Source organism: Panthera tigris, chromosome D3, assembly GCF_018350195.1.
Source record: "Panthera tigris isolate Pti1 chromosome D3, P.tigris_Pti1_mat1.1, whole genome shotgun sequence".
Taxonomy (NCBI): Eukaryota; Metazoa; Chordata; class Mammalia; order Carnivora; family Felidae; genus Panthera; species Panthera tigris.
The window spans coordinates 860,382-888,053 of NC_056671.1; the positions used below are offsets into that span (position 1 = coordinate 860,382).

General features: G+C 62.1%; 2 protein-coding genes and 1 pseudogene across 3 annotated transcripts; 1 reads left to right on the plus strand and 2 right to left on the minus strand.

Annotated features, from left to right (window-relative positions):
• Positions 1–26,740, minus strand: NOC4L (nucleolar complex associated 4 homolog). Of its 2 annotated transcripts, XM_042962463.1 has the most exons (16): positions 26,299–26,740; positions 24,703–24,884; positions 5,875–5,995; positions 5,075–5,181; positions 4,689–4,796; positions 4,328–4,477; positions 4,156–4,255; positions 4,007–4,041; positions 3,552–3,602; positions 3,337–3,448; positions 3,041–3,101; positions 2,713–2,823; positions 2,455–2,615; positions 2,001–2,083; positions 1,754–1,867; positions 1–1,674 (listed from the first exon to the last, which is right to left on the minus strand). In XM_042962463.1, the coding sequence occupies exons 2-16, from the start codon at positions 24,712–24,714 to the stop codon at positions 1,552–1,554; spliced, it is 1,449 nt and encodes a 482-aa protein (XP_042818397.1). In that variant the 5' UTR covers positions 24,715–24,884; positions 26,299–26,740; the 3' UTR covers positions 1–1,551. The 2 variants fall into 2 exon arrangements, with proteins under 2 accessions (XP_042818397.1, XP_042818396.1); XM_042962462.1 differs by lacking the exons at positions 24,703–24,884; positions 26,299–26,740 and adding an exon at positions 6,210–6,345.
• DDX51 (DEAD-box helicase 51) lies at positions 6,489–11,895 on the plus strand. Its single transcript, XM_042962461.1, has 15 exons — positions 6,489–6,786; positions 6,877–7,028; positions 7,951–8,101; positions 8,416–8,561; positions 8,655–8,726; positions 8,817–8,923; positions 9,081–9,189; positions 9,275–9,420; positions 9,595–9,787; positions 9,865–9,980; positions 10,077–10,193; positions 10,369–10,470; positions 10,575–10,638; positions 10,733–10,867; positions 11,089–11,895. The coding sequence occupies exons 1-15, from the start codon at positions 6,489–6,491 to the stop codon at positions 11,113–11,115; spliced, it is 1,935 nt and encodes a 644-aa protein (XP_042818395.1). The 3' UTR covers positions 11,116–11,895.
• LOC122232863 lies at positions 26,244–26,374 on the minus strand (annotated as a pseudogene).
• Positions 26,741–27,672: the final 932 nt, after the last annotated feature.

The following is a 27,672-nucleotide window of genomic DNA, read 5'->3' on the forward strand; positions in this document are numbered from 1 at the left end:
TGAGAGTTCTGTAGTTTTACTTTAAAAAACAGGATGACATCTCTCTCAATCAGCGTGAGGCCGCAGCCCTTCCAGGGCTGCCCCCCGGTGTCCCCGGGCCGGGGCTCAGCTGGGGCCGGGACGGCCTCGGACGTGCCGAACCCTGCCGGAAGCAGGCGGCTCAGGACCCCCGGGCCCTTCTACCACAGACGTGTATGCGCCCCTCCTCTGTGCCGGGTAAGTCCCGGGCCCCGGGGACCAGATGAGGACCAGGTCGTGACGAGCTTCCCTCGGTCTCCGGGAAGGGTGGCAGGGACCGTCCACGGGGCACCGACGGCAGCGGGGCCGTGAACAGGCGGCGCCCCACGTGCATGCCCGAAGCTGTTACCGACAGGATGCCGGGCAGAGGCTTCCCTGAGGCCTCCCTCGGCTTGGGGTCCGCAGGCAGGAGCAGAGAGCAAAGCTGCAGAGAAGGCAGCGCAAAGGCCCGGGGGCAGAAGCGGACTTGAGATGGGGCCAGGACGGTACCACCAGGGGACGGGGCGCTAGCATCCCTGAAACCACACAGGTGTACGCAGAAGCAGCACCCCTTCACCCCTCACCCAGCGTCCCCACCAGGCACACAAGGGTCCTGGGCCACCGGGGCAGCTCCCTAGAGACCCAGCCGGCCAAACCACTGCCTGCTGCGACTCCGAGGGCTCCCGTGGGGGCGGGGAGGGGGGGCTCAGGCAAGAGGCTGCAGAACCAGGGACGCCCCCTCCCCGGCTCTGCACCCACACCTGCATCTCCGCCAGGCCCCCAAACCCACGGGAGCGGCTATCACTCACGTGACTCTCTCCCTAAACAAGACGCTTTTTAAGAGGAAGCTGGACTCACGCCGGAGGGGAACCAAGCTAGCCCGGCAGAAACGGGGCCTTGAAGAAAGAACCCGGAAACACAGCAAACGACCGGCCTGCAGCTGCCAGCACCCACGCCACTGGGGGCCGCGACGTTCAGGTGGTTCCACCCGTAACTGCCCCTCGTGGGGCAGACACGCCCACCGCGCACCTGGGACCACGGGCAGCACGGGACAAAGAGGTAGGTCCTCCTCAGCTCGACTGGGAACAGGTGGCTTGTGCTCCGTGCTGCCCACGACTAACCAGGACAGAGAACCCTCACTGTCGCTCCCAGGTCACAGTCCAGCTGCAGCAGGGAGGGGGGTGTGGCCCAGACGCTCGGACCTAAGGGGCCCCAGGGTCACACAGGACTGGCAGAAGCCACCGCCCAGTGCACCCAGAGCCCCGTGTGGCCGCAGCCCCCGACCCCCACCCTGGCCCCACGCCCACCCGGGCTCCGGCTAAGGGAGAGACTTCCGGAGGAGGGGAGAGGCGGGGGGCAGGCGTGGGGGGCCGCGGGTGGACACGAGGCGCCCTCCGTGCACGGCCGCCACTGTGACCACCAGCCTGCAGACCCGGCCGCCGGAGCAGTCAGAAGACAGGCCGGCGCTCCCCGGACTCCGCCCCGCCACCCACGGCCCACCCCCATCTCTCTCCTACAAAACCACGGGTGGGGGCGGGGAGCGGGCGCTCAGGGTCAGCTGAGCGTGAAGTGCTGGGCGCAGAGATCGTCCTGCCGGCCCAGCAGCCCCTGCGCCGGGAGGAACTCCAGGGGCACCGACTCCTGGCCCCTCTTCTTCTTCAGGTCCCGCTCGAACACCTGCAAGGGACGGACAGGTGTTCCCACGCCGCACGTCCCCTGCACCCCAGCCGCCCAGGCCTCAGCCCCGCGCCCTCACCTCGAACGCCGTGAGCTCCAGCAGGGGTGCGATGCTGGTCTCAGGCACCGACAGCGCCTGGTTGATGACGCTGGCGGCCTGCGACACCTCAGGGTGGTAATGCCGCTGGAGGGTCTGGAGAGGCACGCGGGCCGTCACCACACTCTCCCCAGGGCAGCCCGGGGACCCGGACGGCACCACACGGCGGGAACACGTCCAGTCACGGCAGCCCCAGGGGAGCTGGGGAAGGGGGGGACGCACAGCTCACCTGCAGCTCCCACAGCGAGCTCTCCAGGGCGCGGCTCTTGGCCGGGTCGTCCTCTGCGGGATCGTAGGGGTCGGCATCCAGCTCTAGAGCGAGACCCGGGCCCTGCTTCACAGCCTGCTCCTGAGCTCTGGCTGCTGGGGGCAGGCCCCCCACCCTCCTGGCTCCCCATCACTCCCCTGCCAGGTCTCTGAGCCCTCTCAGGTCCCCACGCCCCCCAGGCTCCCCCCCAACTCCCCTCCCAGGGCCCCCCACTCCCACAGCCTCCCCAACTCCCCTCCCAGGTCCCCACGCCCCCCAGGCTCCCCCCCACTCCCCTCCCAGGTTCCCACTCCCCTCCCAGGTCCCCAAGCCCCGACTCCCCCCACCCCCCACTTCCCTCCCAGGTCCCCACGCCCTCCAGGCTCCCCCCCACTCCCCTCCCAGGTCCCCAAGCACCTCCCCCCCACGCGCTCACCGGGGCCCAGCGGGCGGTGCACCAGCACGCGGCAGGCGGGGTGTCGGCGCAGCAGGTTGCAGATGAAGGGCAGCACCATGAGCAAGGCCTCGGGGGGCGCCGTCAGCGCCAGGCGGGACAAGCGCTTGGCAAAGGCAGCCACCAGGTAGGCGGGCAGATGGCTGGGCGGGATGGTGAACGTGAGTGACCCCCAGTCGCCCAGACTCCCGGCCCCTGCTCTGAGTCTAAGCCCCTCCGCGTCCCCTCTCCGGCACTCACGAGGATGACAGGAAGAGGTCGGCCAGGTGGAAAAACCGGGCCCGGTACTTGACGTGGAAGACAGACGGGTCCAGGAGACCGTAGAGTTTCCGGTAGAAATCAGGGTACTCGCTGGGAGTGCAGGGGTGAGGAGTGGCACGCAAGCCAGGGGGGCGGGGGGGAGGGGGACACGGAGTGAAAACACAGATCATGGCTCCCAGGGGCCCTGTCACGCCTCAACTTCCCCTAGGGCAGCCCAGCAGACCCCCAGCCCAGGACAGGGAGAGGACACAGGAGGGGCAGACACGCACGGCTGGACCCACAGGCGGGCGCCCAAATCGACACTCACAGGTTGTGCTTGTGAATCAGGATGAAAAGTCCGTTCAAGGCCAACAGGCTGATGGCGCCCCCTGCAGACCAACGTGCGGCTGAGAAGCCCCAACGAGGCCTGCTCCCCCCCACCCCCCCCACCCCCACCGGTGAGTTCAACAGAGCAGGAGGCGCCCGGCTCCGTCCCGCCAGGGAGGGGACGGGAGGGGACTCGGGCTCCAGCATGCACGTCCCCGACCGGCCAGGCCCTGACGAGGGCTGCTCCAGCCCCAGTTCCGGGAGCCCAGCCCACTGGGAAGGGAGCCCGGCACTCACCCACGTTGTAGGCGCGGGTAAGGAAGTCGATCATGAGGGTGGGCTGGGCCAGGTGGGGCAGGATGGCGTCGTGCATGATCACCAGCACCTTCTTGTACAGCCTGAGGGGCAGCTGGCGGGGAGGCAGCAGCGGTGGGTGCACCTGCCTCACCCCAAGACCCACGTGGGCCAGAGCGGCCCAGACCCGGGGGACCTGCCCCCCAGCCCGCCAGTACCTTGTGCTTGAGAAAGCCAAGCCACATCAGCTGGAAGGCCTTCTTGTGCTCCTGTGGGGGAGGGGGTGGGGGTGCCGTCAAGGCCGCACACAAGGCCCCCACCCCAGCCCCCGGACCCCGGAAGGGGAAACGGCACTCACGGCCTCCCTCCCGCCCTGCGTAAGAACTAGAAACCCAGAACTGGAGAAGTTCCAGCAAAGCGAGAAGAAACGCGCACCCGGAACACGGCCACAGAGGAGCCGGTGAGCAGCGCACCCAGGGCCGCACGCGGCAACGACACCGGCACCCGGGAGCCCGCTAAGAGCCTGGGAGCCAGGTTCCGGCGGCCTCCACCCCACCCCCGTCCCCGTGAGGGAGCCTCGAGGCTGTGTGAGCCGGGAAAATTCTGGGTCCCACACGTGCTGCCTACGCGTGGAGAGGGCCCTGTCCCCAGAGCGCCCCCCGGAGCGTCTCACCTTCAGATGAGCGACCTTCCACTTGTGCGACAGCTCTGTAGGGAAGGCAGGGGTCAGAGGGCGTGCGGGAAAGAGGCGGCGGCTCACAGGGTGCCCCCGCCCGCCCCCCCCGCCCCCCCCGCCCCCCCCCCGCCCCCCGGGACGCTCACCAGCGTGTTTCACATAGAAGCTGGAGAAGCTGATCTCCTGGCAGGGGAGGCTCACGGCAGACAGCAGCGCGAAGGCGTGGTTCCAGAAAGCGGGCGGCACCTGCCGAAAGCCTGGCATCAGCTCGGGCGCGGCCCCGGCGCACCCCTCCCCCAGACACGGGACCCGGCTCACCTCGGGGTACCTGTCAGCCACCTGGCCCACGACACCCGTGGCCGCCTGCATCGTGTGGTAGCGGATGTCGTCGTGCTCTAGGTACTCCTGGAACCGGGACACCAGCAGCGAGTGGTCCTCCTCCGGAGACAGCAGGCCTTCCACCACCGACTGCGGGCCGGGCAGGGAGGTGAGGTCGGTGGGCCCACCCGGGGAGCCCGCCACACCCCACAGCGTCCCCCGCCCCCCGGGGTAAAGGGTGTGGCAGAAGCAGCACTTCCCGGAGCCACCTGCAGCGAAGGCCCATCCCGGCTGTGCCCAGAGGTTTTTCGGCGCCCCCCCCCCTCCCCCCCCCCCCCCGCCGACACCGTTGTGCCCCCACCTTGAAAAGCTGGCGAGGGAACAGGTAGTTGCCCTCCCACTTGGGTTTCTCCAGGGGATGTGCTCCCTCCAGCTGTACGAACTTCATGAGCGTGCTGAGAGCCAGCTCCTGGGGAAAGCGGGCGAGGGAGTGGCTGAGGTGCCCGGACCACAAGTCACCTCCCCGGCACCTAAGTCTCAGTGCACCCAAGACAACGCTCCCCTACGCGCTGGGACGCAGAACAACACCGGCCGCTAGAAAACCCAGCAGACAGAAAACCAGACGTCCTCAGGTAAGCGCGGACACGCAGAAGCCTGCGGCCTCACCCCTGCCTGAGTGTGTGCAGCCTGGCGGCTGGGGGTGCAGGGAACGCGCAGGGTAGAGGCAAGGCCGACGACCTGACTCACCTTGACCTCAAAGGAGGGGTGGGCCAAAAGCTCCCGCAGGCGGTTACAGCAGCTGTGGTACCTGTGTCTCATCCACACCTTGTACTTCCGCGTCGCCCCCTGGGACCCTGAGGCAGAGCAGGGTGGTCAGACCACACACACCAGGCTGGACGCAGCTCTCCCCCCTCCGCTCTTTGCGCAGCCCCACCCGGAAGTGAACGGAAACGGGTCACCGTGGCCCCAGACCTGGTGCGGGGTGGGAAACCCTCCTCGCCTCACTTCACCCCAAGACCTACACAACCAGCGGTGGGAACGCGTAACCCCGACTGCCCACGTTAAACAGGATCAGATCCTACAAGTGATCCCAAAAAAACAAACAGGCGTCTGGGTGGCTCAGTCAATTGAGTGCCCAACTCCTGATTTCAGCTCAGGTCGTGATCTCAACATTCATCAGTTCAAACCCCGCGTCCGGCTCTGCACTGATAACGTGGAGCCGGCTTAAAATTCCCTCTCTCCCCCTCTGTCTCTCTCTCTCTCTCTCTCAGTCCCTCCCCGACTCATGCTATCTCTTTCAAAATAAATAAAACAAAACAAAAACCCTGAAAAAGCACAGCACACTCAACCTTTGCTCTAAACAGACCACACACGGACTCTCCCACCCCAACTCTGGGCGCAATGGTCCCTCCCCACAGGGAGCCCCTGCTGTGCCCTTCCCCTGACCCAAGGTAAGGCCGTGTGAGGTCATCCCGTGTTGACAAAGCCTCCCTCCAGCCCTTCCAGAGAGGAGGCCCTGGACCCGGCACGCGCTGCGGGAGGCTCACCTGCCATGACCGTGTCCTCGGAGGGCAGCTGGCCCACAAACAGCTCTCCCCGCTCCAGCAGGGCCCCGAATAGGCGGCTGCACGCGCGCACCGCTTCCTGGGTCTCCTCCGGGTCCTCCGACTGCAGGGACACGGAGGTCGCAGGGGGCCGGCCCTCCCTCCTCACTCAGGGCCGCGACGCTACCCTCCCACCGGACACCCCCTCCCCGACCTGGGAGCCCCGCGAGACGGGAGCGGACGCCCGGGAAAGCCCGGAATCCCGCCGTCGGCCCGCGTGCGCGCCCCCTGCCAGGCCTCCGACCCGGGACCGGCCGCGGCGCCCCGCGCGCCCCCACCTGCAGCACGGCCAGGATGTCGAACACGGCGTTGGCCTCGCGGCGACTCGCCAGCACCGCCTCCAGCAGGCGGCCCAGCGCCCGGCGCGCGCCCCCGGGGCCGGGGTCCCGCTCCATGCCGCCGCCGCCGCCCCACGCGGCACGCACGGACTCTCAAGCCACCGTCCGGCGCGCCCCTGACGTCACCGCCCCGCGCCGAGGCCTCCCGCACGACGTCCCCGCCCCGCGCCTCTGGCGTCATCGCCGCGCGTCTGGCCGAGAGGCGTGCGGCCGGCCGGCATGGCGCTCTTCCACGTCGCGCGGTACGCGGGCCCCGAGGCGGCCGGGCCGGAGGCCGGGGCGGCCGGCCGGGCGCGCGCGCTGCTGGAGCGGCTGCAGTGCCGGGCCCGAGAGCGGCAGCGGCGGAAGCAGCCGCAGCAGCAGGAGCCCGCGGGGGCCGCGCAGAACTCGGAGGCGGCGGGGCGGCGGCGGCGGCGGCCGCGCAGAGCGCGGAGGCGCGAGTGCGGCGGGCCGCCGGGGAGCCCGCAGGCGCCGCGGGGGAAGCGGCGGAAAGTGGACGGCGAGGACGCGGACGCAGGTGGGGCCGGGCCGGGCGGGGACGGGGGTCCCGGGTCCGCGGGGGGGGTGGGGGGCTGACGCGCCGCCCCTGTCCGCTTCTGCCGCGCAGGGAGCGGCGAGGAGGCGCCCGGGGAGAGCAGCGAGAGCGCCCAGGCCGCGGGGCCGCCGGGGGACTCGGGAGAACGGCCTCCCGAAGAGGCCTCGGGACCTCCAGCCCACGCCCTGCTGCTCGGGGGCTTTGAGAGAAGCAGGGCGCCAAAGGTGAGCGGCCCGGGGTGGGAAGGAAAGTCTTCCACGGCTTTGCTGCGGCCGGGAGTCGGGGTCTGGCGGCTGTCGCGGATCCGGCCCGTGTTGGTGGGGTAGCTCCGAGGGTCGCGCCTGTTCAGCAAGCGAACGGCTTGGACTTCAGTCGTCTGTCCTGCAGTTTTCTTCTTGGTGCCTGGAGTTCTATGTCAGCTCAGAATTTTGCTTGTGATTATAATAAAGTTAAGAGTGAAACTTGCGGGTAAACGTTTTAAATGGGTTTCTGGGTTGCATCGCAGTAGTGTTTTAAAACATGTTCTTTTAGTTGGTGGACGTATCTAAGGAATAGCTATCTTAGCGCAAGCCTTCAAGAAGTAGCTAGTAGGTTACAGAGCTTTTGGGTGATGGTGATTACCAAGAAGGAAACGGTAGGTTTGCCAGGGTGCGCGGGGGAGCATTTGTGTCAGTGCCAGTGTGGAAGTGCACCTTGACTTGTGATCAGAAGACAGGGGGCAGCCTGGGTAAGGTGGACCTGAGAAAGCAGGGCAAAGGCCCTGAGGCAGCAGTGAGCTGTGGCACGTAAAACGAGGTTTGTATGGTTAAGGCTCAGGCAGCGATAGGAGGTTGGGGGCAGGTGAGTGCGGGTCACGGAGGGCTTTGCAGGCCAGGCTCAGGGTGTGGACGTTACCGCGGGTGTGAGAGGAAGCTCCCCCGGTGACCTTGCTCAGGGGAGAGGTACTTTCTGGTGTGCGTTGCTTAATTCCTTTAGAGGTGGCTTGGGGGTGGGGAGATGCCAGGAGACGCGTTAGAAGGCTCGTGGGGCCTGCCTTGCTGTGGCCTCTTCGGTTTGAGTGTCGCGAGTCCTTAGTTTCCACTGGTCTTGTTCCCCTAACCCCGCGGGCCCTGGAGTCTTCGTTTGGCCCCTTTCTCTTTCCGGTAGGTCCAGCCTTTCCTGCCCTCGTGGTTGGCTGAGCCAAGCTGTGTCGGAAAGAGCGTCACCGAAGATTCGGTGCCTATCGAGGACATCCCTGCCGTCCATCCTGACATGCAGAAGAAGCTGCGGGCACATGGCATCTCCTCCTACTTTCCAGGTGCTCGGGGTGGGGGGAGGGGGAGGTGCCTTCAAGAGCCTCCTCGCCCAGAGTCACCAGAGCCGTAGCGGCAAGGCCGTGGCACAGCAGCTGACAACACGGGCCCTGGGCAGGGCCAGCATCAAGCGTGGTCTGGGATTCGGGCATCTTTGGCCGCCCGGGCCTGGCAGTCCCTAGAGGCTCTGGTGTCGTCCTCGAGTGAGAACAGCCCAGCCTGGAAGTCATAGATGGGGGACAAGTCTCCTTTAGGCTTCGGTGCCTTGCCGATTCTGGTGGTTCCGGCACAAATGTTCCTGTCGTCCCTCCTTGTCCAGTCCAGGCCGCGGTGATTCCCGCTCTCCTGGAGAGCACAGCTAACGGGTTTCTGGTGGCCAGAGGCGGCTACCGGCCCAGCGACCTTTGCGTGTCTGCCCCAACGGGCAGCGGGAAGACCCTGGCCTTCGTCATCCCCGTGGTACAGGTGAGCGTGAGGACCGCCGTCCTCGGAGGGGGGCTCGGCCGACAGGGAACCGGATCTGCTGAGGCCGGTGGCTGTCCCCACCCCACCCCACAGGCCCTGCTGTGTCGTGCCGTGTGCCAGGTCCGAGCCTTGGTCGTGCTGCCCACCAAGGAGCTGGCCCAGCAGGTATGTGCACCCCACGCTCTGAAGTCAGACTCGGGGTCCTTGTCACTGTGGTGCTCCGTACCAGGTCGGTGACGGCCGCTCCTTCCCCAGGTGAGCAAAGTGTTCAACGTCTACACGGACGCCACTCCTCTGCGTGTCGCCCTGATCACTGGGCAGAAATCGCTGGTCAAGGAGCAGGAGAGTCTTGTTCAGAGGACGTAGGTCTTGATGGGTCGTGGGCCCCTTGGGGAGCAGGGAGCGGCCGCATCGTAGCCGTCCGGCCCCCGTGAGAACAGAAAGCCTGGCTGTCTGCGGGCCTCCCCTGTGTTGGGGGTCGGCGTGGGGGCTTCTGCTGAGCCGCTCTCCGCTCCACAGAGCAGACGGCTTCCGCTGCTTGGCTGACGTGGTGGTGGCCACCCCTGGCCGCCTGGTGGACCACATCGACCAGACCCCGGGGTTCAGCCTCCGGCATCTCCGCTTCCTGGTACGTCGGGCGCCTGGAGGGAGGCCCGGGCTCGGAGCCGACACTGACCTCGGCCACCAGACTCCAGGCGTCCTGCTTCTCCTAGGTCATCGACGAGGCCGACCGGATGATCGACAGCATGCACCAGTCCTGGCTGCCCCGGGTGGTGGAGGCGGCCTTCCCGAGCGATAGCGCCAAGGACCCCTGTGCTCTGCTCCAGAGGAGGCAGCTCCGGGCCACCACTGCCGCCAGGTACACGCAGCGAACTCTGCCCTGAGCTTGGTGGGGCCACCCTGAGCGTGGGTCCCGTCGCGGTTCCCCTCTGTCTCCCGGACCCGCTCTGCCTCGGCGTGTCCCGGGCGGCCAGGTTCAGCAGGTGTGCCGGCTGGGCCAAGGTCGCCGGCCCACCGCCCGCTCCCGTTCCAGCACCTGCTGCCCTCAGATGCCGCTGCAGAAGCTGCTCTTCTCGGCCACCCTGACACAGAACCCTGAGAAGCTGCAGCAGCTGGGCCTCCACCAGCCCCGGCTCTTCTCCACGGGGCTGGCACGCGGGGGCCCCAAAGACGCAGATGCGGACGGGGACTCGGGCGGGAAGTACACCTTCCCCGCAGGGCTCTCGGTGAGCAGGGCGCACGGGGCGGGGAGGGGGCGCACGACGGTGCTTGGGGCGGGGCCAACCCCGTGCCGTCCCCGCAGCATTGCTACGTCCCCTGCAGCCTCCGCACGAAGCCGCTGGTCATCCTGCACCTGATCCTGGAGATGAACTTTTCCAGGGTCCTCTGCTTTACCAACTCCCGTGAGAACTCACACAGGTGAGGTCCGAGGGGGCAGAGGGGAGCAGAGGGGAGCAGAGGGGAGGCGGGTTCCGGGCCCTGCCCACCTGTCTCCCTCCCGCCTCTCCCGCCCAGGCTCTTCCTGCTAGTCCAGGCTTTCGGAGGTGTGACGGCGGCCGAGTTCTCCTCCCGCTGCGGGCCCGGCCAGAGAAAGGTGGTCTTGAAGCAGTTCGAGCAGGGCAAGATCCGGCTGTGAGTACCCGGAAGGAGGGGAGCGGACGCTCACGGCAGGTACCGGCCTGGGCCGTCCGGGGCGTACTTCCCCAAAGGAAGCTCCCCTCTGGAGTCGGTGGCGGCGTCCCCCGCAGGGCCGGAGGGAGAGGGGCCCCCGGCCTCGGGCGGGGTCTGAGCCCCTCGCGCTTCCCAGCCTCATCAGCACAGACGCCATGGCTCGAGGCATCGACGTGCAGGGTGTGCAGCTGGTCGTCAACTACGACGCCCCCCAGTACCTGCGGACCTACGTGCACCGGTGAGGCCTGTCCCGTGGCCTTGGAGGGAAGGGCCCCGGAGAGAAGCCACCGTCCCGGGGCACCCCTGGGGGCCAGCACTCGAGGTGGTCGTGCTCGGTTTCAGGGTCGGGAGAACCGCCCGCGCGGGAAGGACCGGACAGGCCTTCACGCTGCTGCTCAAGGTGCAGGTGAGTCTGCGGGGCGCTTGCCGGGGGATGGGTGGGGGGGGCTCGGCCGGTGGCCGAGGGGAGGCTGAGACCCCTTCCCGTCGTTGGCCTGCAGGAGAGGAGGTTCCTCCGGATGCTGGCCGAGGCGGGGGCACCGGAGCTGGCGCGGCACGACATCCCCGGCGAGCTCCTGAGGCCGCTGGTCCCTCGCTACGAGGAGGCCTTGTCCCAGCTGGAGCAGGCCGTCAAGGTGAGGGGCCGTGGCGTTCTCGCGACACGCATCTGACAACGTGTGCGAGAGCGGGGGAGGGGGTGGGAGGGCTGGAGAGCGGGAAGGGGGCCGGGTCCAGAACCGCACTTCCTGAGCGAGCATCCGGAGGTGCTGCGTCTCAGGGTTGGGGCGCCAGGGCGGGGCCGCGGACGGGGGCGGGGGGCCGGCACCGTGAGAGTCTCTACCTCTCCCCTCCACAGGAAGAGCGAAGACAGAAGGCGGCCTAGACGCGCTCAGAGGACGCTGCAGAGCAGCCCCTTCCCACCCTGTGCCACCTGCTGGGCTTAGCCACCTCCTTTCTGAAAAATCCTGAGCGCCGCCTGCCGCGTATGTGAACAGAAGACAGGTTTCTCGGATTTCCAAGGAAGCGACCGGCCGAGAGGGCGCTTGTCCCCCCGCCCGCTGCCGCCTTGTGCCCGGCCCCAGGACAGTCCCTGCAGCAGGCCTGGCTCCGGGCCCAGGGTGAGGGTCTGGGGGAGGCTCGGTGGCCTCTGTGCACGGTGCTCTCTGGAAGCAGGGCTTAGTAGGACCGTTCCCGCAGTCCAGAGCTGGCAGGGCGGCCTCAGGGGTCTAGCCTCGAGCCACTTGGGTCCCCACGGTGCCCGCCATCCCGCGTCACACAGGTTGCCCTGCGTCCCGCACTGGCACCTGGCTCGGGGGCTGGCTGGCGTGTGACGTCTCCTGGCGCCGTCTCAGCGTGGCGTGCCTGCATCCCCGTGGCGTCGGCGTGGACCAGACCACACGCACTTTCCCGTCAGTCACCACGCGGGAGCGGGGTAAGCCCGTCGCGCCACGACGTTCTGTTGCTTCAGAAGCGCTGACCCGCTGCTGTGCCAAGGGTTTGTTTCCACGGTTCGTTTGCCGAAATTAAAACAACCTTACAAACCAGGGTCGGGCTGTAGTCCTTTGTTCCGAAGGAATCAGCAGGGTAACCGGAGCAGAGCTGGGCTGCGTGGCTGCCCACGGGGGGCGTGTGGCAGGGGTAGGAAGCACTCAAGCTGGGAATCTCCAGCTAAACGCGTCGTACCCCTTAGAGACAAAAACCAGCGTCCTCCGCGCAGAACCAGCTTACGCGTCTGTATGTGCTGCACACGGCACCCCCGGCACGACCCAGAGATGCCAGAGACGCCAGGCCGCACGTGCTCAGGGCCAGGAGGGGCCTGTGAGCCCCGTGTGTTCTCACTCTGCGCCAGGGACCCGCTGAGCCGGCTGAGGCCTCGCCCACGGCCGGAGCCGGATGGCGCTCGACATCCACCCTGGGGCACCGCCACCACGGGCACCAGAACCGCCTGCGTGGCGGCGAGACCGATGGTCCGAATCACCTGACGGCTCTCGCTTCCCCGAGGACGGACGGGTGAGTCGCCCGTGGGCCGGAGCCAGCCTCGCCGATGGGGGCTTCTTCCTGGGCCTCCTCGTGGACAGACCCCTGACTCCAGGGAAACGAGGCCAGGCTGGCTCAGGAGACCTCTCCCCGGGGGCTCGTCTCCCACCCACAGGGTGTCTCTTCCTTCACGCAGTGAGGCTCGCGCCCGCTGCCCGATTTCACGTTCGTCTGTACCTAATAGTGGGTGGACCGGGCACTAGGGAAGGGACGTAAGTCATGCTCTTGGCTCGGGAGACGCGGACGTGGCCAACAGATGACGCTTGGGCACGGACGGGGCTCCGCACGAACCGCCACCTCCCATCAGAACTCGGGAGGGAGGCTGTCACCGGATCCTCAACCATTTTGCGTGGTTGCGTCGTTGATTTTGGAGACAGCACGAGTGGGGGAGGGGCAGAGAGGGAGGGGGGGAAAAGAGAGAATCCCAAGCAGGCTCCACGCTGTCAGCACAGAGCCCAACACGGGGCCCAAACCCACGAACCACGAGATCGTGCCCTAAGCCGAAACCAAGAGTCAGGCGCTTAACCGACTGAGCCCTCCAGGCACCTGTTTCGCTGTTTTAAATGACCCACTGACTGAAAGATAAAAATCACTTCATCCTCGAGTGCAATCCTAATGTACAGTATTTAAGGGTAAGGAGCATGAGTGGATACATTCCCACTCTGCAAACGGAGGACCAGAGGGGCCACGTCGCGCTGGTCCAGCGGGTGTTTTTGAGCCTCACTGGGTCCTCAGTGTGGCGTCCTCCCCCAAGGCCTCTGATGGGGGCGGGGGGAGATGCCGTTCTGACCCACGGCCACGTTTCTGGGTCAGAAGCTTTTCGATCTCTGTGAAATAAGTGGTTGTGTGATCTCAAGACGCGATGAGTTTCACTGTGATTAATCTGGGACCTGTTACTTTCCCGGTAATAAGACGAAGATTTGTGCATTTCTCTGTCTTTAGCCACGCGTGCTCTAAGAAGAGGTATGCTTCCGTCGGTCACGGCACACAAGGGGCCACGGACACCGAGTGACCGGCAGGAAGTGTGGATGTGGCTCTCAGCTGTCGCTTCCCCGTGGACTCGCACACGGTGCCCCGTGTAACCGCCGCTTCTCTCTCCGTTCGCGGCCCCTGACACAGACCCACGTCCCTGTCCCAGGCCAGAAAGCTCCACCCGTGTCTGCACGGGACGTCCCCGCGCCTTTAGAAGGCCACATGTCTGGCTATCAGACTTCCCCGGGAAACGCTGTACCTGCACCTGTGACAGCCGCAGTCGGGTGCGCGTAGATGCCGCGTGCGGGTGGCAGGTGACCGCACCCTGACTGGGCGGGCCACACAGCCAGTGGGCGAGGTGCAGCCACAGCGAGGTATTTAGGGGCGGGGACAAGGCACATAGATACCAGCCCAGCGTGAGCGACCTGGTGGCCATAGGTGACCTGAAGTCTCCTCGAGACCTGCGGCTGAGTAGTGACGAGTTTGTGGCAAGTTCTCCCCGTGGGCTGCCTCCACCAGGAAGCCTGAAGGGCCCGGAGGCCCCAGCGTAAGCCCGTGCGCCGTGGTCCGCGGTCCGGGAGCGTGTCGGCAGGTGCCTGGGTCCGGCAGACACTGCTGGCCGGGCAGGACACGAGGCGCCTTGCTCAGGCCTCCCCCTCCCACGGGACGTCCCCGAGGGCCCACGCTTCTCCGTCCCGGGGGCCTTGCTGTTGTGAAAGGCTAAGGATCCGCACCGGGTTTGCGGCTTCGGGGGCTGCTGGTGATGCCGGGGGCCCAGCGCCCGGGAGACCAGCTCCGTCCACCAGCCCCGGGCGTCTCCGGGGCTCCGATGGGTCTGGACGCCGGGGTGAAGGCCCCCGGACGCTGCACGCTGGGGACCGGGCGCCCAGAGAAGCTCCGCCTTGACGGCGGGCGGACGTCAGGCTCCGGAGCCCGGGCTCAGCCTCTGCCCCGAGCACGCCCTGCACGTCTGCTTCGGGAGCAAATAACCTACAGGAGACACTTGACACCGAAGAGGAGAGACCTCCCTACCTTCCGGCGCCTCCAAAGCCTGCAGCCTTGCACGACCCAACGCACGAGACAAACGTGATTCTCGGGAACGTCCTCGGCCACGACTCGGCACTCCTGATGCAGCAGGAAGTACACGCGGCCCCGCGGCCCGGCCCGGCCCCGGGGCGCTCTCCTCTCCGCAGGTCGTGGGGCCCGGGCGGCGTGCCTCTGAGAGGTTTGTACCCTCTGCGTGGACACTGTGACACGGGAGCCGTGTTCCAGCCCCGTGCGACTGTCCCAGGGACCTGCTCTGAGCAGCGGCAGCCGTGATGCTGCAGACGGAGGCCGAATGCTCGCGGAATCCTCCAGAAGCCTGTCTGCTCACACCCCCAGCACACGCACCTCCGTTCGCCCCAGGGTCTCTGCACCGGTCGTTTGCGTCACAAATGCTGCCGGACCTTCTTAAACGTTGCGTCTTTAAATAATTTTCTTTGGGTCTACCCAGATCTGTTACCTAAAGCTCACGTGTAGTTCATTCACTGTCTTGTACCTTCCTTAACCCCGAACGTATGAAAAATCTCCTGTTAAGTTCTCAAATTTGTTCCTTCAATTGAACTTTAAAGCCCTTTAATAAAGCATGTCTGTCTGGCTGCTGCAAATTCCGCTCTTTATTTAAGTCCACGAGGCACACGCGCGTCCGGCCTCCCAGCCCCAGGCCACGTTCCCATCCAGTCTCGAACAATCCTAGAGGAACCGCACAACCCGGACGCAGCCTTGGCTCCACAGCAGGACTGGCCCGAGGTCCACCCTGTGTGACTGAGTCCACGTTCAAGATGCTTTCTCCGGCAGGTTCTCTCAGGAGGTGCTGCGACGGGTCTCATCATCGTTTCGTGCCTCCTTCCGATGAGTTTGCCTTGGCTTCACTACCAAAATGTCATTTCGTGAATAGTCTCCTGGAACACCCCCGAAGGATTCACTAAGAATTGAATACAAACTACACGCCCGACCTTCACAAAGGGGATTTGTTTGCACTGGAATAGTCTTCTAATGCGTTTTCAATTTCTGCTTAAGATTACAAATTCTCAGGACAGATGTAAGCCAATTTCTGGATAACTAGCTGCCGTAAGAGGCTCCCGAGAAACCCCAAAACCCTAACGAAAAGCAGGACGCTCCCAGACCGCAGACTTCACACCCTGTGTGGCGTCACCTGCACGTCATGATGACCGTCAGCCCTAACCTTCCTACGCTCTGTGTTTGCTGTCGCTGACCAGACACAGGCGAGCCTCACGATCGGGGAGCCCGCCCCCCACCGTGTGCCGTGGACCTTGGGGGAGAGGGGGGTGCCTCCCAGGGCCAGCCTGTGCTGTTGTCGGTGCCCGCCCCGCAGGCACTGCCAGCCACTTCCCTCGCACTTGCTGAAGGGGTGCCACACCCCACACCCCTGCCTCCTGCAGGCAGAGGAGGGAGAGCGACCGTCGGTCAGCAAGAACACTCGGGACCCCGTGACACCACCAGCCAGGAGCGCCACACCCAGCCACAGCGCACGTGGAGCCCTCGCTGAGGCAGACTACAGTCCCAGCCGTCAAAGAAACTTTAAAAATTGAAATCATACGAAGTATGTTTTGATCATGAGTAGGTTTTAGCATTTGAATATTTGAAAGTAAGTATTAAACTCTTTAAAGCAAAGAAAACCTTTGACAAAAATTAACGTATTGGAAGTATGTGTCTCTACACAAAGAGATCGTATCTACAATATCACCATAGATGTAGGGACAAGGTCGTACTTCAGCGACATCGAGAAACAAACAAATCTTCTCAGGAGGTAAAATCCCAGATTACTCAAGGCACATGTTCTCATAGTGAAATCTTAGCAAAAGAGATCTACTCAGCAGTATCCCAAAGCTGATAAAAACAGTCGTATCACACCTATGTAACGCCAGCGTGACAGCATCCCTCCAGAGCGTAACATCTTTTCTTCTAGCTTTGTTTACAATGTTACAAACATAGTGTGCAGATACTTAAAACAGTGTCAGTGTATGAGAGGGCACATAAATGCACGCAAAGAGCGCAGTGTTCAGTGTAGAGTCCCGCGAGCACACACTCACAGAGCTCCCTCGCCGCCGATAGCAAATAAGGTCGCGGTTGGGCGTCCGCTTCAGCTCGGGTCGTGGTCTCATGGTTCGTGAGTTCGAGCCCCGCCTTGGGCTCTGCGCCGACCTGTACAGAGCCTGCTTGGGATTCTCTATCTGCCCCTCCCCCTACTAGTGTCCTCTCTCTATCTCAAAATAAATAAAGTTAAAAAGAAAAAAGAAGGTCGTTCTATACCCTGAGATGCACTGGAGGGAGGGCGGTATTCAGATGCACACCCTGACTGCGGTGATATTTTGGTTTGTTCATTTATTTTAATGTTTACTTTTAGGAGAGAGTGTGAGCAGGGGAGGGGCAGAGCGAGAGAGAGACACAGAATCGGAAGCAGGCTCCAGGCTCGGAGCTGTCAGCACAGAGCCCGACGCGGGGCTCGAACCCACGAACCGCGAGATCATGACCTGAGATGTTCAGAGGTTAACCCACTGAGCCCCCCAGGCGCCCTGATGCTTAGGTGTAAATGCCAGCTTCTCCTCCAACTCTCCGCATGACCCGGGATAAATCACTTAAAAACTGAGTGCAGTGTTCACTTTGTTTGATTAGAGGATCAGAAGGACAACCTTGACGTTATTTCGAAATCTCCGAGATTCTAACCCCCCAGCTTCTATTTCCTGACTGAGTGCACTTGGCGATCCCCCGTGTCTGGACTTGCACAGCCGCGGCCCGGCTCTCTCTGTGTCCCCAGGACAGGCGCCCCGCGCTCCTCGTACGGGATGCGGTGTGTGCATTTGTGCTGGCTCCCCGGCCAGCGGGGTGCCCCCACCTGCCCCACACCAAGTGCTCCGGCCCCAGCGACTGTCCTCACCAGACTCACCTCTGCAATTGGGACTTATTCTGAACATGGGGCACATTAAGGAACTAACTCCTCGAAGGTAAAGCTAAGCACATCTTTTCTGTCCAAGTAGCAAAGAATCATCACGAGCCCCTGAAGCCTCTGCGCCCCTCCCTACCTCACCCCTGCTCCCAGGCTTAAACGTGACCACAAGTGCCATAGGGCAGAGCACCGAGCAGAAATACGGAGCAGAGAGGAGGCAGCAGGGAGAAGGGAACAGGGGCCGGGGAGCCAAGCCCGGAGGGGCTGGAGAGACAGGAGAGAGGGGCGTCTGGAGTCACCTCCTTGCCTTTGGACCTGAGCTGGCTGGTGACCACCAGCTAGGTGCACAGGTCGACTTTTCAGACGATCTCTTCTGCCCCAGTCGGGCAGAGTGAAGAAACGCAAACATTTCCAGACCTCTCCAAACAGCTTCATCAAACTGCCCGGCCCGCTGCGAGCCTTCTCCTACAGCTTTATCTGCTCTGTAGTTTTGTCCTGGGAGCGTCTGGGGGCCGGGCCACCGCGGTGGCGTCCTGAGCTCTGGGGACCGAGGCTGCCCGTCCGCACGGGGAGCTGAGCGTGGACCAGACAAAGTGGCCGGCGGGGGCCGCGTCCAGGAAGTAGCCGGTTTGCTCACGACATCAGCCAACTCTGCTGCTCGGACAGCTCACTGTGCTTCCTGTTCTGCTAGAAGCTTCCACCAAAGGCTGCCCCGTGGCCCTAAACATTTGACTGCTTGATAACGAAAACTTTCACCAATGAGATCTACCCTGGAAGGCACACGGATCTTCAGCACAAGCAGGGGGCAGTGTGGCCCGATGGCGGGGGCGGGGCGGTGACGACCGGCTCTGTATGCGCCACTGGGGCCCGGGGCCAGGTCTGTCCTCCACGCCGGGGCCACAGCGGCGTTCTGCACCGGAGGCCCCGTGGACGGGTCGTGCTGCTGCTGGCTGTCCTGTCCGGCACATCCGTCCTGGAGCTGCAGCCACAGGGCCGGGCCGTGAGCACCGGGTGACATGAGCCATCACAGGAAACACGCCGTGTGACCCCACCTTTACGAGGTGTCCGGGGTCACCCGCTTCACAGAGACAGGAAGTGGGAATGTGGGCACCAGGGACTGGAGGGGGCAGGGGTGCTCAGTGGGGACAGGGCTCCAGTGTGGGAGACGGAACGTTCCGGAGACGGAACGTTCCGGAGACAGGTGGCGGGGACGGCTGCACAACAGTGTGGGTGTGCTTCCTGCCCCAGCTGTGCACTTGAAACCGGTAAAGAAAAAAATTTGAATTCTTCTATGACACGATCACATATTTTTTAAAAAGTCATTTCTGCAGCGCTTGTTCCAATTCCAAAAGCTCTCAAAGTAGCCAATTTAAAAGATTTTATTTTACCTTCACAACAACAGGTAATTTCTAGAAGCGGGGTGCCTAACCTCTGCCCGTGGCCGACCGTGGGGTCTGCCCCACAGGTCTGCCGTCCCCCCAGCCCGCTCCCTGCCTCCCACATCAGTGTGTCACCGTCCCCAGGGCAGCCTCCTCGCGCTCAGTGACCCCCCCCCCCACACACGCATCTCTGTTCTCTGCCACCACACGGCCCTCCCGTCCAGGCGGCCAAACCATCCACAGCTCCCGTGTGTCTTCCCCGCTGCGCCTCTGTGGACGGGAACTGATCCCGGAAGGCGCCCCCAGCCTCCCGGGGGACCTGGCTCACACACCGGCCAGCGGCTTGCTGGGCAACGCCAGGGCTGAGCTGAGCGCCCGACCGACCTCACGGCACCCAACCCGCAAAGCAAACTCCGGAAGCGGTGTGCCCACAGCCAGAGCGGAGGGTTCTGGAGCCGCACCCCTACCTCACAGCACACTGACACCACGTGAACTGCGGAAACAGCATTAGAAACATCGTTCTAGAGAAAATAAGAATGCTTCCACGTGGAGAGAGGTAGGAAAGTACACGAGGATTCTCGTCAGTCTGGCTTTTAACCGAACGCAGGATACACTCTAAGCACGAGCATCACGAGCCGGCACACGTGGCCCGGGAAACAAACGAGGCACAAAGGCACCACTGCCAAAACCCAGTTCGCGTCTGGCAGAGTCTGGAGCAGCCCCAGTCCCGCCGCCTGCCGGGGGCCGTCAGCACCAGCCTCGGGGAGCAGCTCCGGAAGTCCCCCAGCGCTGGAGGCCCGTCCCCAGGTGGCTGGCCACCTGCCGTGGTCTCAGGAGGCTCTGTGTCACCCGTGCCAATCACAGCACAAGACGGCCGGCCAGGCTCCGGCTTCGATGCTCACGCTGTCGTCAGAAGCGCGGGCTGCTGTGATGACAGAGCGGTGGCCGGGCGGGGAGCCCATGCCCGTCTAGACGACAGCCCCTGGGAGGAGCCTCCGTTAGAGCAGACCTGCCGTGGCCTGGGTGCCTGTCGCGGAACGGTCCGACTCCCCAGCCCGCGGGTATGACAGGGGAGCGGGAGTCGGCCGCAGGTTTGCTCGGTGGGTGCGCTGACCGACGCAGAGCTGGGGCCCCCCCGGCCCCCCCGGCCCCCCCGGCCGGCCCAGGTAGTGCCACTCTGCGTGCTCGTGTGGCCTTCCAGAAAACGTGTTCATCGCGTCTGTCGCTGCAGTGCACCCACGGGCCGAAGTGATCAGGATGGTGTTAAACCGACGCCCTGTCAGTAAGAACGAACAGGTTCCGATTATCCCCGAAACAGGGCGCCCTGGCCCCAGCCCGCAGGAGTCACCTGTCCACACCTGATGAACTGAAGAGTAGAAAAGGCCCGTCTGCTTCCTGCGGGTGAGCCGGGGCACCCCTGTTAGCACCGGGGGGGAGTCGCACGCCCAGGTCCTGGGGCCCCTGGGTGTGCGGTTACAAGGCCGTTCAAGGGGAACGTGTGCTGACACATTTCATACGGACTCCCAGGGACCTCTGCCTACGGTCACGTCCACGTCTGTGACAAAGAACCAGACTTCACAGCTTGGATCTACCAGCCGATGGAGTACAAATTCCAGAAAAACTCCACATTAGCTTCTGAACTTGCCAAAAAGGACAAAAAACTCTTATCGTTGGTTTTGTGACTGTTGATCGTTTGCTGAAGACCGACGCACCGGGCGAGGCTTTAGAAGCAGCGTCTGCGCAAGAACCGTCGCTATCCGCCAACAAGTGTGAGGGTAAAACGTCAAAAATACTGATGTTGGGGCGCCTGGGGCTTCGGTCGGTTGAGCACTGACTTCGGCTCAGGTCGTGATCTCGTGGTTCACGAGTTCAAGCCCCACGTCGGGCTCTGTGCTGACGGCTCGGAGCCTGGAGCCTGTTTCAGATTCTGTGTCTCCCTCTCTCTCTGCCCCTCCCCCGCTCACGCTGTCAAAAATAAACAAACATTACCAAAAAAACCCCCCACAAAACCTGATGTCAACACCGAGTCTGGTGCTTAGAAAAGCAGAGTAAAACACGAGAGCATCACAAATGTTTTGGAAACAAATAAAGCTCCAGTTTTTCACACACGGTCATCCAAGATCTGAAAAGACAGGGCAGAGGGTCTGAAGGCAGAGACGAGCCCTTTCTCGCGCACAGACAACTTGGCGATTCGTGAATAGCAGAAGAAAAGTCCACAGAAAGTGAGGGATCTGGGTTTTATAACCCCCCCGCCCGTGGCCCCTGCGGTCCCCGGCCGAGTCCTGGGTTGAACACAAACCGGCTGCAGAGGGTCTCCCGACAGCAGGGAAGCTGCACAAAGCTGCCAGGCGCTGAGAGCCCTGTTGTTGTGCAAGGAAAACACCCTGTTGGGAGCCGTGCATACGGTGCTCAGGACTGAGCCTCTGTGACCGGACTCTGAAAAGAGGTGAGACACACAGATACAAGGAGAGGCGGGTCGACAGGCAGGATGGGGATGCCTGATAGATGATGGACAGATGGATTACTTGTATCTAAGGGGGGGGGGGAGAGAAAGAGAGAGAGAGAGAGAGAGAGAGAGAGAGAGAGAGAGAGAGAGAATGAACCCTGACACGGGGCTCGATCCCATGACCCTGGGATCGTGACCTGAGCCAAAATCAAGAGTCAGGTGCTCAACCGACTGTGCCAACCAGGCACCCCCAAAATTTACTTCTTTTTTAAAAAGCAGACAAAGGGGGAAGAGAGAGAAGGAAAATCTATCACAAAGAGGGGACGGTCACAGAAAAAGCATAACAAGGCAAAAGCATCAGATGAGCAAATGAGGATGAAAACCATTCAGGCTGCAAGGTCGACAGACGGGGGCTGACACATGGGAGACACCCCTCCCCCCCCGCCCCACTGCAGCAGGAAAAGAGAACCTGACTCACCCCACAGAGTGCCCTCCAGACGCCCCGTTTCACCTCAGAGCACGGACTCCTGGAAAGCACCGGGCTTCAGCGGACCCCCGATCTGAGCGGGGGGCAGGCTGGGGGGGGGGGGGAGGGGGGCGCCGAGAAGCACCTGTTGCTGCTGGGATGAAAAGCAGCAGAAAGACTTGGCGGAAGCTGGGTTGCTATAGCAACGGGAGCACCTGGGGGGGAAATGTGGGAAGGGAAGGGAGGGGGAAAAGGGGAAAAGAGAGTTTCTCAAAGTTGAGCAAAACCTGCATTTCACACCCAGACGGCGGGACCTCACTGAAGAGGAGACAGAAGTGAGTTGCCACCTGGTGGTTTCGGGGGACACGCTGCTCTGGAACAACAGGGGGCTGCAAAGACGGAAAGCCCGCCCTGGAGCTGTGCTGCGGCCCTGCTGGGAGCCAGGCAGGGTCACCCGCGGGCACCCTCACCGCAGTCACCCGAGTGCGCCCACGGGGCAGCGGGGGGGGAGGGGGACCACGCGTGCACACACACTGCAAGTGTCCACGCCTCGGAAGCACATCGTGACCTGAGCGAACCTGCGTGTCTGACCCAGCGTGTGCTTCTCAGAGTCAGGCAAACAGAAGAGTCTTTCCAGAGCAAAATTAACCGCTTCTTGTCCGGGGTCTTCGCACGGAACGCACCCTGGAAAGCAAATTAGCCCCGAGTCCAACAGCACTTCACGCGGGGAAATACAAGAACAGAACCCGCTTCGTGTGGCTGAGGACGCCTGGAAGGCGAAGAATTACCAACAAGCGAACGTCATCCTAAATAAAAAAAGCCCTGGGCCGTGGTATTTATCAGCACCCTGGCACGGGCGCTGAAGGCTGTCACCCCTGCCCCAGCGACCGACCGAGGAGCGGGCCTTGAGGCCGAGCGCACGCAGCGGGGACGGAGGCCTCGAGGGCACCTGCCCACGCCAGGGGGCCGCGTGCTGCCGCCGTGAGCTGAGCACCGGGATGAGTCCGCACAACTCGTCGCCCCAAATCTAGAACGGACACTTCACCAGAGAAAGATGTGTGGGTGGGGCCTGGGAGGGCGAGGAGACACTGAGCCGGCGGGTCCCGAGGACGTGCCCGAACCGACCTCACAGCGCGGCAGGGCAGCGGGGGAGCCGGGCCCTCGGACGCCGCTGCTCAGAATGTGCGACAGGGACGCCCACGCTGGGAAATGGTCCGGCGCTTTGTTTCCAAGTTAAACACAAACCCACACCGACCACAGGACCCAACTGCCCCCCTCCCAAGGGCTCGGCTGGAAGACAGCAGGTGCCGAACAAAGAGTCTCATGGCGAGAAACCCACAAATTGTGCATCTGTATGGATATAAAAACTGCTTTAAGAAATGAGTAAATGGAGCCCGGCAGACACGAACGGAACAGTATGCTGTCCTCAGAGGGGAGGGAGGCCCCAAATTTAAGAGACTAGCATGTCAGGAAACTCACTAACTTTATCGCCCATTTTAAAGCTAAAAACCACTAGATGACAAAATGATAGTTTATAAAATCAGCAGCCAGTCCTAAAAAAAATTCGCAATAACATGTATGCCCACGAAACACTGTTTAAGCCAGCTCCCCAAGCTCCACAGCGAGTTCGTTACTCTTGACGCACAGACACTAGTTCCGCTAAACTGGGAGCGCAGAGACCGTGCGGGTCTCACCCTCTCATCCAACACTCGGCAGAGGCTTCCGCAGTGAGGAAAAGGAAAAAACTGAACAGCGGGGACTGAAACTATCATTATTTGCACATGCTATGATTGTATGCTTACAAGACCTAAGAGATCAAAAATTATAAAAATAACAGAATTTGGAGGCGCCTGGCTGGCTCCGCGGGAGGAGTGTGTAGCTCCTGATCTTGGGGTCGTGCATTCGGGCCCCACATTTGGCGTAAAGATTACTTAAATAAATAAACTTAAAAAAACTGGGCGCCTGGGTGGCTCAGTCGGTTAAGCGTCCAACTTCGGCTCAGGTCACGATCTTGCGGTTTGTGGGTTCGAGCCCCGCGTCGGGCTCTGTGCTGACAGCTCAGAGCCTGGAGCCTGCTTCAGATTCTGTGTCTCCCTCTCTCTGTCTCTCTCTCTCTTTCTCTCAAAAATAAATAAACATTAAAAAAAGGAGGAGGAACGCCTAAGTGGCTCAGTTGGTTGAAGGTCTGACGCTTCATTTTGGCTCAGGTGATGATCCCAGATTCATGGGGTTGGGCTCTGCACTGAGTGCGGAGCCTGCTTGGGATTCTCTCTCTCTTTCTCTCTCCCTCTCTCTCTCTCTCTGTCTCTCCCTCTGCCCCTCCCTTGTTCTCTATCTCAAAATAAACAAATAAATAAAAATAACAGAATTTGGTAAAGTGCTTGGGATCAAGAGAAACACAGAAACATCAATAGCTTTTGTTCTATGTCAGCAACAGACCATAGAAAGGGAACTGATAAAACATCCTGTTGAAAAGGAAAGGAAAGGAAAGGAAAGGAAAGGAAAGGAAAGGAAAGGAAATGGAAAGGGAAGGAAAGGAAAGGAAAAGAAAAAAGAAAAGGAAGGGAAGGGAAGAAAGGAAGGAAGGAAGGAGGAGGGAGGAAGGAAGGAAGAAGGAGGGGGGAAGGAAGGAAGGAGGAAGTGAGGGAGGAAGGAAGGGAGGGAGGAAGGAAGGAAGGGAGGGAGGGAGGAAGGGGTGGAGAGGGAGAAGGGAAGGGAGGGGGGAGGGAGAGACGAAGGAGAACCTTTATTAAAATAACATTTAGGAAACTATTTCTATAATCCTGAGATGATGAAAACTTTCTTAGTAAACATGGGTTTCTTGGGAGACTCCGATGCCATAAAGGAAAAAACTACATAAAGGTGCTCTAAACAAAGTAACAAGGCAAAAAAAAATATATATATATTAGGGGGAAAATACATGCATCATTTTATTAATGGCTGCAAAGGGCAATATTTCTAATACACAAGGAGCTCCTACAAATTAGTAAAGAAACAAAACCTCACCAGCAGGCAGGGGAGAATACCGGGACGTTAGCCAGCGACCAGGGAAAAGCAGGAACGGCAGCAGCGGGATGCCCTTCACCCTTTGGATGGCAAAGAGCGCAGCAGATAGGAGGTAAAGGGTCCCCTCCCGCACCGCGCACGGGAATGTCAACCGCTGTGACTTTCCGGGAGATACCGTGTCAATACCAACTAACGTAAGATCTAAGTATGCTTACCCTGTGACCCATGGTCCCAGCGCAGCTGCCGCTGACGGGATCCCGTCCACGAGAGACTGGCGTGGCCCCGGCCAGGCCCCAGATGAAACCCCGCCAGCGGGGACTGAGTGAGAAGGACGGTGCCCCCTTGCCGTGGACTGCTGTTTATCCATGTCCTGACTTGGACAGACGTCACACACCTACTGCTAAGTAAGAAGAAAAAGCAGGGGAGGAGGTGGGAGGATGGGGCAGGACAGAGCACAGGGAGGAACCCTGATTTTTCCGTGTTGCTTGGAATCTTGTTATGAGGACGTGTTTCACAACATTTAAAATCTCACTTAAAAATATGCTCCATCAGGGGTGCCTGGGTGGCTCAGTCGGCTAAACGTCTGACTTCGGCTCAGGTCATGATCTCACGGCTTGTGGGTTCGAGCCCCGCGTCGGGCTCTGGGCTGACAGCTCGGAGCCTCGACCCTGCTTTGGATTCTGTGCCTCCCTCTCTCGCTCTGCCCCTCCCCTGCTCATGCTTGCTCTGTCTCTCTAAGAACAAATACATAAAATAAAATAAAATAAAATATGCTTCATTCTAAGACACACACACAAAATGACTTTGGCAAATCAAAGTTGAGATTAAAAGTAGTTAAAAAAGAATCCAGAAATGCACGTATCACTTCTGGGGCAGCTGCAGTGAGACACGCGGGTAACGCAGCCGGGCTGCTCTTCTGCTGCAAGGAAGCTGAGCACAGGCCTTCCGCACTCGCCGCCCACAGTGGGAGGCGCCACAGCCCTTGGGGACCAACAACCACCTTAAAGCACTTTGTTCTCCTGGTTGAATGTGGGGTACCTCACAGTGCTTAAGGGGTCGTTCCTGAAAATCACGATCAAACTGTTACAATGGCCGTTTCTATTTCAGTTTTGGTATTACGATTGGGTCACTTGGGTTTGTATCCACAGCCCCAGGTGTGCGGACAGTCTCGCCCAGAAGTACCCGGCATCCCATTATCTTTCCTGTATTTGTTTGTTTGTTTGTTTTTTACGTAGGCCTCATACCTACGCGAGTAGCCCAACGAGGTGCTTGAACTCGTGACCCTGAGACCGGGACCTGAGCTGAGATCAAGAGTCCAGTTGCTTAACTGAGCCACCCAGGCGCCCCTGTTACCTATCTTTACGGGGAAAATTCTATTCGGTCTGTGCCTGTGATGTGAACGCTGGATGGAGACTCATAATATAAAGGAACAAAGCGCACGGCTCTCAGCCTCGCAGGGCACAGAAAGGCGTGTGCGACAGCGCGCAAGCAGTGCTGGGACCCCAGGGACCCCAGGGACCCCGGGAAAGCAGGTCGGGTGTGAGGCCCTAGGGTCCTGCCCGGCGGGAGGGTGACCCCCGGGAGCGCTCTGACCCGCGGGGGCGTGGGAGCGTGGTCTGGAGCCCCCGCAGTGCGCCCCCTTGCGCACCGGACACCCGGCGCCTGGAGCACCGAGAGGGGCACGCGAGCCTCCCGCCGCGCCCGCTCTCTGAGGAAGGACGGTTCACGCGGCCCTTGGGCCAAAGCGTTTTTCCTTCAGGGAGGGCGCGAACCGGTCCCCACGACCGCAGATTATGGGTCGAGTTTCCCACCTTCGGGAAAACCGCAGTGGACAAGGCTCGCCGCGGAAAACCGCCTTCGTGACCACGGCATCCCCCGGGTGGGCCCAGTGGGCAGGACAGGCCCCAAGACAGCCGGTGGCCCCGGGAGGGAGGGGCGCAGTCACGGGGAGGGGATCGTCACCGGGGCGGGGGTCACCGCCACGGGAGGGGGCGTCACCCGAGGGGGTCGCCACCACGGGAGGGGTCTTCACCGGGGCGGGGTCAACACCACGGGTAGGAGGCGTCACCGCGGCGCGGACTACCGGCGGGGGAAGAGAGCGCGGTGACAGCGCCAGCGGCCCCGACCAGGGGACGAAACCCAACGTGCCGGCCCGCCCAGTGCGCAGGCGCAGCACGGGCCAATCGGAGTGGGCGGGGCGAAAGCGAGGACCACCCCCCCGGGAAGGGGCGGGGCCTGCGCGGCTCACATCCGGCTCCTGCGCGCTCCTCTTCCTCCGGTCTCCCTCGGTCCCCGTGCCCGTGCTGGTCGGTTCGCGAGCCGGAGCTTGCAGCCCTCGTCACGTGCTCCCGGCCCTCCAGCCAGCCCATCCTCAGGTCACTGTCTGCCACAGACCACGCACGTCTCGTCCCTGCCCTAGGGGACGTGGGCGGGGGCGGTCATACGGCAGTGGCCGGAGCCCAGTCAGAAGAGGAGGCCGGGCAGCGGAGGAAAGGAGGGGCGCTCCAGTGCCTGCTTTCTCGACTGGGGCGAGGCGCCTCAGCCTGGGGTCCGGAGGTCCGCGAGCACAGCTTTTGCTCTAGGGCAACGTCTGGCGTGTCCCGGCTTCGCTCCTGAAGCCTTGACTGACGTCTCCGCTGCAGACTGGGTGAGCTCCAGCATTGCAAATCCAGAGGTCTGCCGCTCAGCATGGTCACGTCTGGCCTGCTAGAAGGCCAGCTCCTTTTCTGTTTTGCACACGGCTATAGCTCTGGGCAGAGACAACAAACTGCGTGTAGTATGCACTCAATAGACATCATCTGATTAAACCAGTAATTCACCCATCCCACTCATTGATTTTGATTTTCTTGAAGGAAAGAGCCAAGTTGTTGATCATTAAAAAAAAAACAAAACAAAACTTCCACCATTGTAGCAGGATTCTCGCACAGAGAGTCGTGACTCTGAGGCTTTTCTTTCCGGGAAGCAACTTTATTGGTGTCGGCACCCCAGCTGGGTTCATACCCGAAGAACTGAGCCCTGAATGCCACATGTGGTCTTTTATGCATTTTCGATTTGTCTCTCATCTATGGGTAACATACGGACATACAGTCTGATGGGGTGGTCTCATGTTATAGGGCCGTGAGGGATGTCACGTAGCCTGGTTGCCTTCCCTTGTCATGAGGTCTTTTCTCACTACATTCCTTAGG

Bases quoted from the DNA above. Each gene is read 5' to 3' on its own strand.
- NOC4L (XM_042962462.1), bottom strand. From the start codon at position 6,326: ATGGAGCGGGACCCCGGCCCCGGGGGCGCGCGCCGGGCGCTGGGCCGC. The intron at 5,996-6,209 runs GTGGGGGCGCGC...GTGTCCCTGCAG, and splicing joins ACATCCTGGCCGTGCTGCAG to TCGGAGGACCCGGAGGAGAC. The intron at 4,042-4,155 runs GTGAGCGTCCCG...CCTTCCCTACAG, and splicing joins CTTCTATGTGAAACACGCTG to AGCTGTCGCACAAGTGGAAG.
- DDX51 (XM_042962461.1), top strand. From the start codon at position 6,489: ATGGCGCTCTTCCACGTCGCGCGGTACGCGGGCCCCGAGGCGGCCGGG. The intron at 9,190-9,274 runs GTACGTCGGGCG...TGCTTCTCCTAG, and splicing joins TCCGGCATCTCCGCTTCCTG to GTCATCGACGAGGCCGACCG. The intron at 10,868-11,088 runs GTGAGGGGCCGT...TCCCCTCCACAG, and splicing joins AGCTGGAGCAGGCCGTCAAG to GAAGAGCGAAGACAGAAGGC.